Here is a 12500-nt window from a genome sequence, read left to right as displayed (position 1 = left end):
AGCCAATTTCACTGTGGACTTAATTTCCAAAGTCAACTCCACCAGCTCCCGTTCTAGCTTTAAGAAAAACATCCGTTCGCTTTCTATCTTATCTGTATTGGATGTATTACAAACGCAATGTATTAGCAAATGTACACCTTCTTTCAGGCAAACATGATATTGACTTACCAGTTTGACTTGTTTTGGGTTCGCTGATCGTCGTAGCAATCAGTGGCTCTTTCTTAACCGGCACACTTGGAGCTTTTTTCTTCGGTGGCGTTCCATTCTGTGCGCTGTCTTCGTCGTCTCCATCCATGAACCGTTTCATTTTGATCTTTCTACCGCTGCGACTCACTAATTCTCTTGCCTCCCCAGCACTCGGTGCGGCATCAGATGTCTCAATTTCCCGTGGTTCATTTTTGATTGATGAAATAGGTCCAGTTTTCTTTTGAACGCTCGTTTGCTTAGCTATGGGTTTGCTTTCCTTCACTGGCTTCGGTGTGGCTACAATGGTATCATTTTGATCATCCGGTGTCTCCTGTTTCACCGTGCTAGTCTCCAGGGCCGTCGAATTTGCCGAAATGCGAGATTCACTAAACGAAGCCTGCAATGAAGGAAGGGAGGGATTCAGTAGTTTGTTTGATTCAGTAGTAGCTGCAAGAGTTGCGTATTTTTTATGATTATCTTCCAATTACTTGCCTCAGTGTTTTCATTTTCTGACGCAAAATCGTCCATACCCGACTGTACGGCAGCTACATCGTATGAGAGCTAAAGACGAGTAAGAGAAATTAAACCATAATTACTTTTTTCCATTTTCGCAAGCACAACAAAAGAACATGCAATCGTGGCACATGACCGACGTAAGGCTCGTAGCGCTGTGTCTCTAACTCACCGGGCTTGGGTCTTCGCCCGCCAAAGCGGATTCTATTTGAATCATTGCCTCCTTGAAACCCTTCCGTTTCATGATTTTTTCCGTCGCAAACTTTTCCTTCGATAACTCGTATGGGAACAAATCTTCAACCTTAATATTTGCCCTAGAATCGGTCAAAAGAAGAGGAATACGACGAACGCCAACAGACGCTTACATAAAATTCAGTCCGATGAATCTATTGCTACGTTCCAACTTACGTTTCACCGGTGCCGTAAAAGTAAACATTGTATTTAGCCTTGTCAATCCTCATAATCTGCAGATTACCGCGGCCGATCCCGAAATGTGGCAAAGGAAGCATTGAAAGAGAAGATGGGTGATAATGAAATATTAGTTTCCGTGTTGTGGTGCCGCTTGTAGAACCAGAACAACGCGTAGCACTTCGGCAGGGCGCATATTGGCGCTTGTCCGGTTCTCTGGCTTCCAGGGGCAAGGTTCTCGTTTATCCGCTTCCGCTGCCGTTTTACCTTTGCTGGCCAGGGTGGATACCCTTTTACTTTGGCGAACACCAAATCGCCTAATCCAAAAGACTTTTTAGAAGCCACCATTTCGATAAAAGATGCTGCTCTCTGTCCCCGCTCAATTTTTACTGCGATGTGTCAACCACTCGGAAAATACAATAATTTTGCTGCAGAGCCCTAACCTTTTTTACTTTTTTTTACGTTGTTTGGTGCGGGCTGATGGGGGTTCGAAAGAGTTACTATTTTAGTTAATAGTTTCGCATTCTTTCAGCTGTTCTGGTCATTTGCCTGTAAATTTGTTAGTTACTGGAAAGAGTGTAAAAAATAAAAAGGGTAATTTAATTGTAAACCCCAAAAGCGTAGATTATTGTTTATTTGATTGTTCGTTTTTAACCGCCAGGACATACTTCATCAAATCCATCTAAAGAGCTCTCATCGGGCAATAGTTTTCCTTCCGTGATTCGCCATCTCTGTCGAGCATCGTGCGCCCTGCCGCATGCAGAACCGGGACGACTCTACAGCGAGTTTGGAGGCAAAAGCGGAGATTTTTCTGAAAGTGAACGTTACAAATTATCTGATTTTTACCAACATATTCGAGGTACTTCGATCATTAGATACTTTGTGGCATTTCTTTTTGGTTTTATTGTCGTGCTTGCCAACAACTCCTCTACAAACGATGTTTTAAATAACCTATTGAATAGTCGAATCATTGCGTATCCGAATTCATATTTCGGAAACGATGGTTTAAATCTTTTATTTTCAAGTTATAGCGAGATATGAAAATGTCTCATAAAAATTCATTACAACATGATTTCTCGTGATTGGCACACATAGTGCGCGTGCTTATTAGATATGTTATTTTACATTCTATTCCTGTACCTCTATAATGTTGGATACCGTAAGGATGGGATTGAAAGAAGAAGATTCGCCCAATTCGTCTTCCTTCGACGCGTCTAGCTCCACAATTTCGTCAACTTGGCCAATCTCTGACGGGTGATTATTCAAGAAAATAGAAAAGCATTGTTAGGAACAGCTCGGTCGTTTACGTTCAGATTACAAATAAATGATGCAACTTACCTGCTTCATCAACCAGCAGATAAAGCTCTTCGGGAGACAGATGTTGAGTAGCCAGGTTAAATTTCGTCACCGCTTCCTGAAATGCCTGCCAAAATGATACTTCCCCATCGAGTTCGGGGAACATGGCCTAGAAAAGAAGTAATTAATAACAACACACCAATTCATTGCGAATGATTGCACCCTCTTTCGTGTACCAATTCGACATACCGGGAATTGGTTGTAGATCTGTTCGGCTTTTTCACGAATTCGCTTGGCTAGATAATCGAATTTAACTCTCTGCTGATCATTCATATTCCACGCGTCTGCATTGCCAACGTAAAAACGCAATTTTTTAATGACCTCGACGCAATTGGGGTTCTTTTTTAGCATCGTTGGAGTTATTTTCAGACCTTGAAGATTAAAAACCCACATTCAGTAAATAATCACACAAGAAACAGTGGCCAAAGCGGTTAACAAAGCCTACCTTGAAATTGATTCAACAATTCGACGCATCGCTCTGCATTCGGATCTGTGTACTTTACGGTTGTTTTCATTTCCAAAACGCACTCCACCAGCTCCCGTTCTCGCGCCAAGAAAACCATGCGTTCGCTGCTTATGTTATCTGAATCCGTAATAATACAAATGGAATGGATTAAAAATCAATAGCCACCGTCGAAATGTTGTATTGACTTACCGAATGGATTAGTGTTTGATTTAGTGGTCATCGCCTTTGTCTGTGTTTTATTGGTCGGCTTGCTGAGAGCTTTCTTCTTGCGAGACGTTCCATTCTGTGCGCTGTCTTCGTCGTCTTTATCAATGCCTCGTTTTTTTTGGATCTTTTTGCCACTACGACTTGTCAGTTCCGTTTCATCGTCAGCATTTGGTTGGGTATCGAACTCCTCCAACAGCCCCGGTTCTTTTTTAATCACTTTAAGCAATGTTACCTTTTCACTAGCCGTAGGTGAAGGTACAGTTTTCTTTTGAGGCCCTGTTTGCTTTGCTCCAGCAAATGGTGCCTGGCTAGCATTCGAGCCGATAAACGGGGTAGGCTGATGACTCTTTTCATTGTCGGCATTTGGTGCACAGGAGTCCAAACTCGACCGCACAACAGCGACATCGTACGAAAGCTAATAGGAAGCAATAGAAAAGAAGCATAAAACATCATTTCTCATTCTGGAACCACCACAACAAGCAACATGTGCCGGAAGTGCTCATTGTTAAATGTCTGTAGACGCGAGTCTTTTACTCGGTGTTCAACGGCTTCGGTCACTTACCGGGCACGAGTCTTCGCCGGCCATAGCGGATTCTATTTGAAGCAGCGCTTCCTTGAAGCCCTTGCGTTTCTTGATTTTTTCGGTGACAAACTTTTCCTTCTCTTCCTCGCCGTAGAGGAACAAACTATCACCCTTGATGTTGGCTCTAGAATCAACAAATCCTTACATGAAATACAGTCCGATTAATCTATTGCTACGTCCCAACTTACGTTTCTCCGGTACCGTAGAAGTAAACATTGTATTTGGCCTTATCTATCTTCAAGATCTGTAGTTTATGGAGACGAATGCCGCAATGTGGCAAAGGTAAAGGTTACACAAACATGTTATCGTCGTTAATTCTTTAGCATCATGAGGGGAAAACTCTTCGCTACTTACCTTTGCTGGCCAGGCCGGATAGCCTTTTACTTTGGCAAAGACTAGGTCGCCTATGCTAAAGGAGTGTTTGGAAGTCACCATTTCGCTAAAAAGAAAAAGATGCTCCGCTTAAGACGACGTTGGGATTCTCGAAAACCCCTAAAACGACACGCAACTAAAGAAACTATGACCCACTTTTGCGGAAAATATACAGCAACGGACAACAATGACTGCGGCAAGGAAAAGCGACAGTTGCCTGCTTGTGACATGAAAATGATCTAAAACAAATTGAGGTCGCTTCTAGTGGAATATTTGGTGTACAATCACTTTCGCAAGGTATTTCCCAAGTTCATTATCTACCTCGTTGTTTTAGGAACTGCTCCGTAAAATATGCACGCACAATTTAATAATATTAAGTGCACCGATTTGAACGTATCTCCCCTCATTCACCAAATCCGTCTAAAGTGCTCTCATCGGGCAATATTTTTCCTCCCGCGATTAGCCACCATCGCCGTCTCTGTCGAGCATCCTGTGCCAAAGCGTGTGCTAGAGCGGGACGACGATAGAGAACCGTTTGAGGCCACACAGCAGCGGAGTGTTTTTTCAATGGCTGTCATCTTTTCCTTTGGATTTCACTCGAACCTCGAAGACGAAAGAAAGTTACTTTTCCACGGGCTCGGTTTCTTTCTTTCGAGTTTTTGAGTTTTGAAGATTGCTGTGCAGTGCGTGTGTGTAGGCCGAAGACGTTCTTTTCCGAAAGCCCGCTAACTGCTAACGGGAAGTACCGTCTCGATTGAATTATCGGAGGAGGCCTAGGTGTGTCTAGCGCAATTTGCCAGCGAGACGTGAAAATCGTTTCTGTTCGTCCATACCATACGGGTAAGGAGGGCGGAGGTACGGAGGTGTCTATTTTTTGTTGCCTTTTGCTTTTCCACTCCACCTCCACCGCTTTTCCGTTCCCCGTTCCACAACGAAACCCTTTTGTTGCCGCAGTAAAACGGATTCGCTGGCTATGCGGAAGTTGCTGGTGGTGGAGGAACGGAAAGAAGCGTCCAAAATTTCCCATGGCCCCAAGTGATTCGTGTTATCCTGTGCCTGTGTGTGTCACATATGGCCAGGGATTTCCAAACTTCGTCGAAAAAGTGTGATTAATCTGCTAAATCGCTCCAGTCGTTCCAAGCTTGGCTCGAGTGGTGCTCTCGTGATGCAAGATGCGCCACACGACCGTTTCCCGATATCACAACTTGCTCGGGCCCCTGGCGGGGTAACACGATTGTGGTGTGAGAAGTGATTGAACAAAAGGGATTGTTTCAAAGAAGTTCGCAAACTTAAAGAAAAAAACGGAAAAGTAGGACCACAGCACTTTTCACGGTTTTTTTTCGCAGTGTTCGCGTTCGCAGTGAAAACAACAGCTAAAGTGTTTTTTTTTCGTTTTCGATTATTTCCCAAATTCAATCCACGCCAGGAGTTGCCTACCACGACACGCTGATTTGGAAGCCCGCCGTGAGGTTTCGTGTAGCAACGGGCAGGAAAGTGATAACAGTCGCAACTGGTGATAGTTACAGCGATCCTTGCGGAATCATAACCGAGGCGGATTGAGCTTCAACTGGGACAGCTTCGGTCCGATGTCTAAACTAAATTCTCATGGGGCTACAGGGCTTAAAAATATTAATCTTGAAGAGGTAAATACGGGCCACTATCTCTCGGTTCAACGAAATACCATCATCTTAATCACACGTTTCTTTGCTTTCCCGACCGCTGGTTGCCGTGCAGATATGGACCGATCTAGAAGGCGGCATCAAGCAGGTCTACAAGCGAGAGCACAGCCTCGGAATCGCCCGTTATATGGAGTTGTACACGTAAGTTATTGCCCTCGCGACTCGTTGTTCGTTGCAGCATCCCGGATACAAACCGGAAGTGGATCCGTTTGAACGCTCAGTGTACTCAGAAAAGGACCACCATCACCACCACCGCCAACAACACGGTGGCTGCGAATTACCCGAGTGTGCATATATGTAATCTTTGTGCTTCCTTGACCTCACGAAGTTTGTGCGAACATGCAAAAAAAGAAGGGGTGAGCGAGATAGAGAGAGCCAAAGGCTTGATGCGTTGCAAGAAGGTAATCATAATCCCTTAACTGGATTGTAAGCGGAAGTCTGCGTGATTGCCCGAGCAAAGCCCAGAGCCCATGCAACGGTTTGCTCTGATGGGTATTTGTGTGACTAGCAATTCGTGCCGATCACGTGTGTGCACTAAAGTTACGCGTGAAAGTGACGGGACACTGTCCGTGGTGGCGACAACACCAGCAACGCAAAACAAGTTTGCACCACCGTATTGCCGATGCGGAAGTAATGCCTAGTGTGCATCTTAATCGTTATGAACCAACAGTCGAAATCTAGGCTTCACGAAGAATGCTATCTAGAACCCTTAAAATCTGGCGATTTAAATTCTGCATGTTCGCAAAGAACAAAGCTAATTGCAACAGTCGATCCAAGGAGACGTGAATTATTCGCTTGGATCGCGATTCTTCTGTTCTTGCGTGTTTGAGGCGAGTGCGTCGTCCTGTGCCAAAGTGACGATCTATTTTTAACAATTTCTTTTTTCCTGAATGCAATTTCGATCTACTCTCTATTGAGAAGCATAGAGCATCATCGATGAGAAGGGGGTTTCTCGTAACGCCTAGAGTGATCGCATGACGTTGCTCAAGCGTAACAAAGATAAGATTCTGGCTCATATACTATGGCATGAGAGAACAATGAACGTAGCCAAATTGCAAACAGCAGAGAGTGACCGATGATGGTTTAAATTCGATTAAGCTGTTGTTAATTTGGCCAATGACTCGCTGACATGATGTAACGCACATAACAATTGAGTGATGGACGGAAGACTCGTTGATATTTGTTGCTCAGCTAAGCGTTTATAGCATAAAACTATTGTTTCATTTTTATGCTTTCCACAGACATGTCTACAACTACTGTACGAGCGTGCACCAGCAGCCAAACTGCCGCAGCGGCACGTCGAAAGTGTCAAAGAAGGGTGCCAGCGCTCCACCGGGTGGCGCCCAGTTGGTCGGCCAAGAACTGTATAAACGTCTGAAGGAGTTTCTGGAGACCTATCTCGTCCGGTTGCATCAAAATGGTATCGATTTGATGGACGAAGAGGTACTCAGTTTCTACACCAAGCGATGGGAGGAATATCAGTTCTCCAGCAAGGTACTTAACGGTGTATGTGCCTACCTGAACCGACACTGGGTGAAGCGCGAGTGCGAGGAGGGTCGCAAGGATGTGTACGAGATCTACCAGTTGGCGCTGGTCACTTGGCGGGGCAACCTATTCAAGCATCTGAACAAACAGGTTACCAACGCGGTGCTCAAGCTGATCGAACGTGAGCGTAATGGAGAAACGATTAACTCACGCTTGGTATCCGGCGTTATCAACTGTTACGTCGAGCTTGGCCTCAATGAGGAAGACCCGCACGCCAAGGGCCAGAATCTATCCGTCTACAAGGAGAGCTTCGAAAACATTTTCCTGGAGGACACGGAACGGTATGTTTCTAGCGAAAAGCAACAAAATGTTGGTGGAGCAGCGAACTGATGTTTACTGAGCGAACTGTTCTTTATCACCCGGTTAGGTTCTATACTCGCGAGAGCGCCGAATTTCTGCGAGAGAATCCCGTGACCGAGTACATGAAACGCGTTGAGTTGCGCCTGAACGAGGAGCAGAAGCGAGTGCAGGTGTATCTGCACGAAAACACGCTGGATCGCTTGGCAGAGAAATGCGAACGAGTGTTGATCCAAGACCATCTCGAACAGTTCCGCACAGAGTTTCAGAATCTGCTGAACTCGGACAAAAATCAAGACTTGGGCCGGATGTACTCGCTCGTAGCCCGTATCAAGGCGGGCCTACATGAACTGAAGGAAATCCTGGAGACCCATATCCACAACCAGGGATTGGCCGCCATAGAAAAGTGTGGTGATTCGGCTGTAAATGTGAGTGCCGATGCAAAGTAATACGTGGGAAAATGAAAATAATTGGAAACTTTGTTTTGTTTTACAGGATCCCAAAATTTACGTACAAACTATTCTGGAAGTGCATAAGAAGTATAATGCACTCGTACTTACTGCGTTCAACAACGATAGTGGCTTCGTGGCTGCGCTTGACAAAGCTTGCGGCAAATTTATTAACATAAATGCGGTCACCGAACAAAGTAAAAGCAACAACAAGAGCCCAGAGCTGCTGGCCAAGTATTGTGATCTGCTGCTAAAGAAGTCGAGCAAAAATCCCGAAGAAGCGGAGCTGGAAGATACCCTTAATCAAGTAGTATGTATTTTAAATCGAAGCTAATTCGGTGTGTGCATTTTTCTAATCATCCTTCCACGCTTCGCAATCCTTTGCCCTCTCTAGATGGTTGTATTTAAATACATCGAGGACAAGGATGTGTTCCAGAAGTTCTACAGCAAGATGCTGGCGAAACGACTCTGCCATCACATGTCGGCTAGTGATGATGCTGAAGCGTCGATGATTTCTAAGCTAAAGCAAGCGTGTGGCTTCGAGTACACGAGCAAGCTACAACGTATGTTCCAGGATATTGGCGTTTCGAAGGATCTCAACGAGCAGTACCGCCAGCACTACGAAAGGCTGAAGGATGCTCGTGCCCCACCACAAAACGAGATCGATTTCAGTATTCTGGTGCTGTCTTGCGGATCCTGGCCATTCAATCAAAGCTTCAACTTCTCCCTGCCTTTCGAAGTACGACAGCGGAATGGGCTTGCCACGCGATGTTCGGACGTTAATTCCATGTCTCTTTTTGGCTTTACAGCTGGAACAGTCGGTGCAGCGATTCAACATTTTCTACGCCAAGCAACATTCCGGGCGCAAGTTGAACTGGTTGTACAATATGTGCCGTGGCGAACTCATAACCAACTTCTTCCGAATGCGATACACTCTACAGGTAGCGATGCTAGCTATAGTGTGTTTGATAACCTTATCAGCGCTGACTCGTCATTTTGGTTATTCCAGGCAAGCACTTTCCAGATGGCCGTGTTACTGCAGTTTAACGAAGAAACCGCGTGGAGCATTAAACAACTTGGGGAAAATACTGGTAGGTTTTGGAAAGAATTCGAAGTGCATGTAGAAGACACGTTTTGTGACTGCATTGTTTAATAAACTTTTTTTACTTTTTCCTAGGCATTAACAACGAAAGTCTGGTGCAAGTGCTTCAGATTTTACTCAAAACAAAGTTATTGATGTGCTCCGATGACGAATCCAAACTGCAGCCAAGCTCAACAGTCGAGCTGAATAGAGATTTTAAAAAGTAAGCGAGAGGGCAGACTCGCTGCTATCCATTAATGTTCTTCTGCTCATGCCCTTCCTTTCTTTGTTCTTTTCTGCACACAGCCGTAAGCTTCGTATCAACATCAACTTCCCGCTGAAAACGGAGTTAAAGGTGGAACAGGAGGCAACTCATAAAAACATCGAAGAGGATCGCAAGATACTCATCCAGGCTGCTATCGTGCGGATTATGAAGATGCGCAAAATTCTGAACCATACGCAGCTTGTAACGGAGGTGTTGAATCAGCTGTCCACACGGTTCAAGCCTAAGATTCAAGTGATTAAGGTGGGTGGCAGTGTTGAACATTGTAATATTTAGCCTGACCCTTTTGATCTCCGTTATCATGCATCATTTCACTTCTTTTTGTTACAGAAATGCATCGATATTCTGATAGAAAAAGAATATCTGGAGCGCCAAGAAGGACAAAAGGATACCTACAGTTATCTGGCATGATCAGTGATAGTGTTAGCCTGTAGTTTAGTTATCTAATCGTGTTCGTTCACTATGACCTCCCCAGGCCTCTGATAACAGGGGCGCTTGAAAAGATGCGACAAAAGGAAACAAAAAAAGGAAGCAAAACCAACACAAAAGTATCGTCTCTGAGTCCTTGGTGGCAGATAACACATATTCCAATGATGGATCTGCTATGCGATTCGATTGCAATCTTGCAGGATTGTTTTGAAGAAGAAACACATAGTTACATACAAATACGATACAGCGACACAAAACACAGGCAAAAAGCAAACGATAGTACGCCGTCGTATGGCGGTAGGTGATGGTTTGATTGATAGCCAAGATGCGGTTAGGAAATTACGTTTCTTAAGGCGGGAACGTAACTGTAAGCGTGTGAATATTTGCACGTTCCATCAATGAATCGACAACAACACGCCTATCGGTTGTAGCGACAGCGGCAGTAGGACGAAAGATGAATGATATTCTGTAGATGATAAGCGAGCATGTTGGAAGAAACCCGATTTTAAAATCAAACCACGAAGAGAAACTTATAACTTCACACTGGCGCTTACAAGCGTTCGTGTTCTCCGTTTGTTTTGTTATACCGATGCACATGTTCGCGACGTGAACGATCGTGGTGTCCTTTGTAGAGTGTGAGCCTTTCATGATTATATTCGCCTCTTGTTTTTACTTGGTTTCGTTTGGTGGGCTTTGCGTAGCTCCAAAAAGGTGAGACATAGTTTGAGACACAGGAGCCAAAATAGTGAATTTGTGGTTGGAATTAGATATAATTAGCGGACATGTTTTCGATTTGTTTCATTCTTGTTGATTTTTCTACTCTATCCGGCTTCCGGTTTGATAGTTCCGTTTGCAATGGCGGTGGTTCATTTTACAAATCGCTCCCTGGTTCTCGAACAAAGTGATGCTACTGAAATCAGTTCTATCTGATGTTAGGTGCGCGCCTTGGCTCTTGAACCCGCTCTACGTCGAGCTGGCCACATAATGATCCAAATACGAGACGAACCGCATCAAACTCATTCGTTTATTTACCATTTATGCCATTAATCCTACTGTCAAGAAGTTAAATCATAAGCCAAGCCCAAATGGAACATGGACAGACCCCAATGGTCACGGAGATGAATCGTAAAACAAGATAGAAACATCACAATCTGTGTTTCCGGTAAAGAAGAGCAAAAGTAGAATCAGCGATCCAGCCAATACGAACAAGAAATAAAATGAAGGAAACAACTACAAAGTAAATGAATTGCGTACGTTTTAAAGAACTACACAGAAGTGAAATGTGTGTCGTCTTCTGGTTCGATCGAGAAAAGGCGCCGGAATATTCTGACCACCCGTACGGCCGAGGCACAAGCATGGGCGAAATTTATGTTTAACCCTCGAGTGCGCATCGCGCAGTTTTGTCAACAGCGTTTTGCCAAGTGCAAGAAAATTGTTCGCATCTCGTTGCGATTCAAGCGACCTCGCGGGCAAAATCATACAGCAGAATAATTATCCCCATTCTGCTGGCCGCGATGTATGACAATTCTGCTACGATTTGTATATAATTCTGCTGTAGCGCAGCGGATTTTGCCCGCAGGGGAGCTCGGCACATGACAGCCTGAGCACGCAGCGTTTTTTTGGTTAGTTTTCGGGAGCGAACCTCACCTAGAACGTAGTTTTCGTCTTAAAATCAGGTAAGAACTCTTAACTAACAAAGTATATTGTTTTTACAGTTAAATAGGGAATTGAAGATATCCTTTATATCGAATCCTCAGCATGAGTGGACGCGAAGGAGGCAAAAAGAAGCCGCTGAAGGCCCCGAAGAAAGAATCGGGTGAACTGGACGAGGAAGATATGGCCTTCAAACAAAAACAAAAGGAACAACAGAAGGCACTGGAGGCGGCCAAGCAAAAGGCAACGAAGGGCGGTCCGCTGCTGCAGGGTGGAATTAAAAAGTCCGGCAAGAAGTAGTAAGATCCGCCACATCATCCACCATCCCGACGAGCGAAAAACTGCCCCGGAACGAGTCATATGTTGTCATTTTCCGGCCTGTGCGCCATGAATCTTCCCGAGAGTATACTCCATGGCCTGGTGTTTCGTACTCATCCGCGATGCGCGCATTTTGTGAAGAAAAATAAATATCTATAATACCAGCCACCGTCTTGTTGCTTTGCAATAAATATTCGTTAGTTTATAAGCTTACACTAGCGGTTACAATACACAAATGAGAGCAGCGGAAAGATGGAAGTGGAACTAGATGATTTCATTTACTGCTGCTGCACTCGCGGAGCTCTCGAACGAACCGAGAGCGGTCGGTGCCGTCAGTTGCTCGATGGAATGAAATTGTCGTAGTACGATCTGGTAAACTCGGTCATCAGATCCATCATAGCGTGCGGGACAAAATCCGGGTTTCCTTGGCCACCTTCCACCCTGCCATCGGCGGTGTAACGCATATAGCTGGCTATCGTGGTCTCCGGCGGAACGATAGCACCGTCCTCGACGATACAGTTGTCCTTCAGAACACACCGACGACCCTAGGAAGTGCAAGAAACGAGAGCTTATCATACCGCCAGAGCGATTAGTTGCGTCACCGTGCTACTTACAATTACGGCGTTCTTGCCGATGTACACGTACGATCCGATCGAGGCGGCCGATACAACGGCA

At 44.9% G+C, this 12500-nt stretch overlaps 5 protein-coding genes across 10 annotated transcripts in view; 2 read left to right on the top strand and 3 right to left on the bottom strand.

Annotated features, from left to right (window-relative positions):
• Nucleotides 1–1870, bottom strand: part of LOC126573098 (PC4 and SFRS1-interacting protein-like) — a 3001-nt gene extending 1131 nt beyond the window's left edge. The window contains exons 1-7 of the mRNA XM_050232961.1: nucleotides 1776–1870; nucleotides 1375–1674; nucleotides 1108–1163; nucleotides 872–1013; nucleotides 679–747; nucleotides 169–583; nucleotides 1–92 (exon numbers count right to left, since the gene is read on the bottom strand). The exon at nucleotides 1–92 is cut by the window's left edge and continues 46 nt beyond it. Of these exons, the coding sequence (XP_050088918.1) occupies nucleotides 1–92; nucleotides 169–583; nucleotides 679–747; nucleotides 872–1013; nucleotides 1108–1163; nucleotides 1375–1455 (855 nt within the window). The 5' untranslated portion in view covers nucleotides 1456–1674; nucleotides 1776–1870. The remainder of the gene's footprint in view (nucleotides 93–168; nucleotides 584–678; nucleotides 748–871; nucleotides 1014–1107; nucleotides 1164–1374; nucleotides 1675–1775) is intronic.
• Nucleotides 1871–2077: 207 nt separating this feature from the next.
• Nucleotides 2078–4497, bottom strand: LOC126573099 (PC4 and SFRS1-interacting protein-like). Of its 3 annotated transcripts, none has more exons than XM_050232964.1 (9): nucleotides 4413–4497; nucleotides 4074–4158; nucleotides 3908–3963; nucleotides 3699–3843; nucleotides 3119–3551; nucleotides 2909–3046; nucleotides 2653–2834; nucleotides 2446–2572; nucleotides 2078–2354 (listed from the first exon to the last, which is right to left on the bottom strand). In XM_050232964.1, the coding sequence occupies exons 2-9, from the start codon at nucleotides 4152–4154 to the stop codon at nucleotides 2236–2238; spliced, it is 1281 nt and encodes a 426-aa protein (XP_050088921.1). In that variant the 5' UTR covers nucleotides 4155–4158; nucleotides 4413–4497; the 3' UTR covers nucleotides 2078–2235. The 3 variants fall into 3 exon arrangements, with proteins under 3 accessions (XP_050088921.1, XP_050088919.1, XP_050088920.1); XM_050232962.1 differs by lacking the exon at nucleotides 4413–4497 and adding an exon at nucleotides 4248–4266; XM_050232963.1 differs by having other exon boundaries at nucleotides 4074–4457.
• A 159-nt stretch (nucleotides 4498–4656) lies between these two features.
• Nucleotides 4657–11096, top strand: LOC126573096 (cullin-1). 3 transcript variants are annotated; one of them, XM_050232952.1, is made up of 12 exons: nucleotides 4657–4931; nucleotides 5518–5734; nucleotides 5826–5911; nucleotides 7012–7596; nucleotides 7683–8040; nucleotides 8108–8371; nucleotides 8456–8800; nucleotides 8871–9002; nucleotides 9071–9152; nucleotides 9239–9365; nucleotides 9449–9668; nucleotides 9756–11096. In XM_050232952.1, exons 2-12 carry the CDS (start codon nucleotides 5678–5680, stop codon nucleotides 9834–9836), a joined length of 2337 nt encoding a protein of 778 aa, XP_050088909.1. In that variant the 5' UTR covers nucleotides 4657–4931; nucleotides 5518–5677; the 3' UTR covers nucleotides 9837–11096. The 3 variants fall into 3 exon arrangements, with proteins under 3 accessions (XP_050088909.1, XP_050088911.1, XP_050088910.1); XM_050232954.1 differs by having other exon boundaries at nucleotides 4657–4946; XM_050232953.1 differs by lacking the exon at nucleotides 4657–4931 and adding an exon at nucleotides 5019–5400.
• A 294-nt stretch (nucleotides 11097–11390) lies between these two features.
• LOC126573094 (translation machinery-associated protein 7 homolog) lies at nucleotides 11391–11989 on the top strand. Of its 2 annotated transcripts, none has more exons than XM_050232949.1 (2): nucleotides 11391–11530; nucleotides 11612–11989. In XM_050232949.1, the coding sequence occupies exon 2, from the start codon at nucleotides 11613–11615 to the stop codon at nucleotides 11805–11807; it is 195 nt and encodes a 64-aa protein (XP_050088906.1). In that variant the 5' UTR covers nucleotides 11391–11530; nucleotide 11612; the 3' UTR covers nucleotides 11808–11989. The 2 variants fall into 2 exon arrangements, with proteins under 2 accessions (XP_050088906.1, XP_050088905.1); XM_050232948.1 differs by having other exon boundaries at nucleotides 11423–11530; nucleotides 11570–11989.
• Nucleotides 11990–12004: 15 nt separating this feature from the next.
• Nucleotides 12005–12500, bottom strand: part of LOC126573093 (dynactin subunit 5) — an 851-nt gene continuing 355 nt past the window's right edge. Inside the window, exons 1-2 of the mRNA XM_050232946.1 lie at nucleotides 12440–12500; nucleotides 12005–12370 (exon numbers count right to left, since the gene is read on the bottom strand). The exon at nucleotides 12440–12500 is cut by the window's right edge and continues 355 nt beyond it. Coding sequence (XP_050088903.1) covers nucleotides 12158–12370; nucleotides 12440–12500 — 274 coding nt within the window. The 3' untranslated portion in view covers nucleotides 12005–12157. The remainder of the gene's footprint in view (nucleotides 12371–12439) is intronic.

The sequence above is a fragment of the Anopheles aquasalis genome, chromosome 2 (assembly GCF_943734665.1).
Source record: "Anopheles aquasalis chromosome 2, idAnoAquaMG_Q_19, whole genome shotgun sequence".
NCBI lineage: Eukaryota > Metazoa > Arthropoda > Insecta > Diptera > Culicidae > Anopheles > Anopheles aquasalis.
Note: the sequence above shows the minus strand (reverse complement) of the source record. Positions and strands in the feature narration are given on the sequence as shown.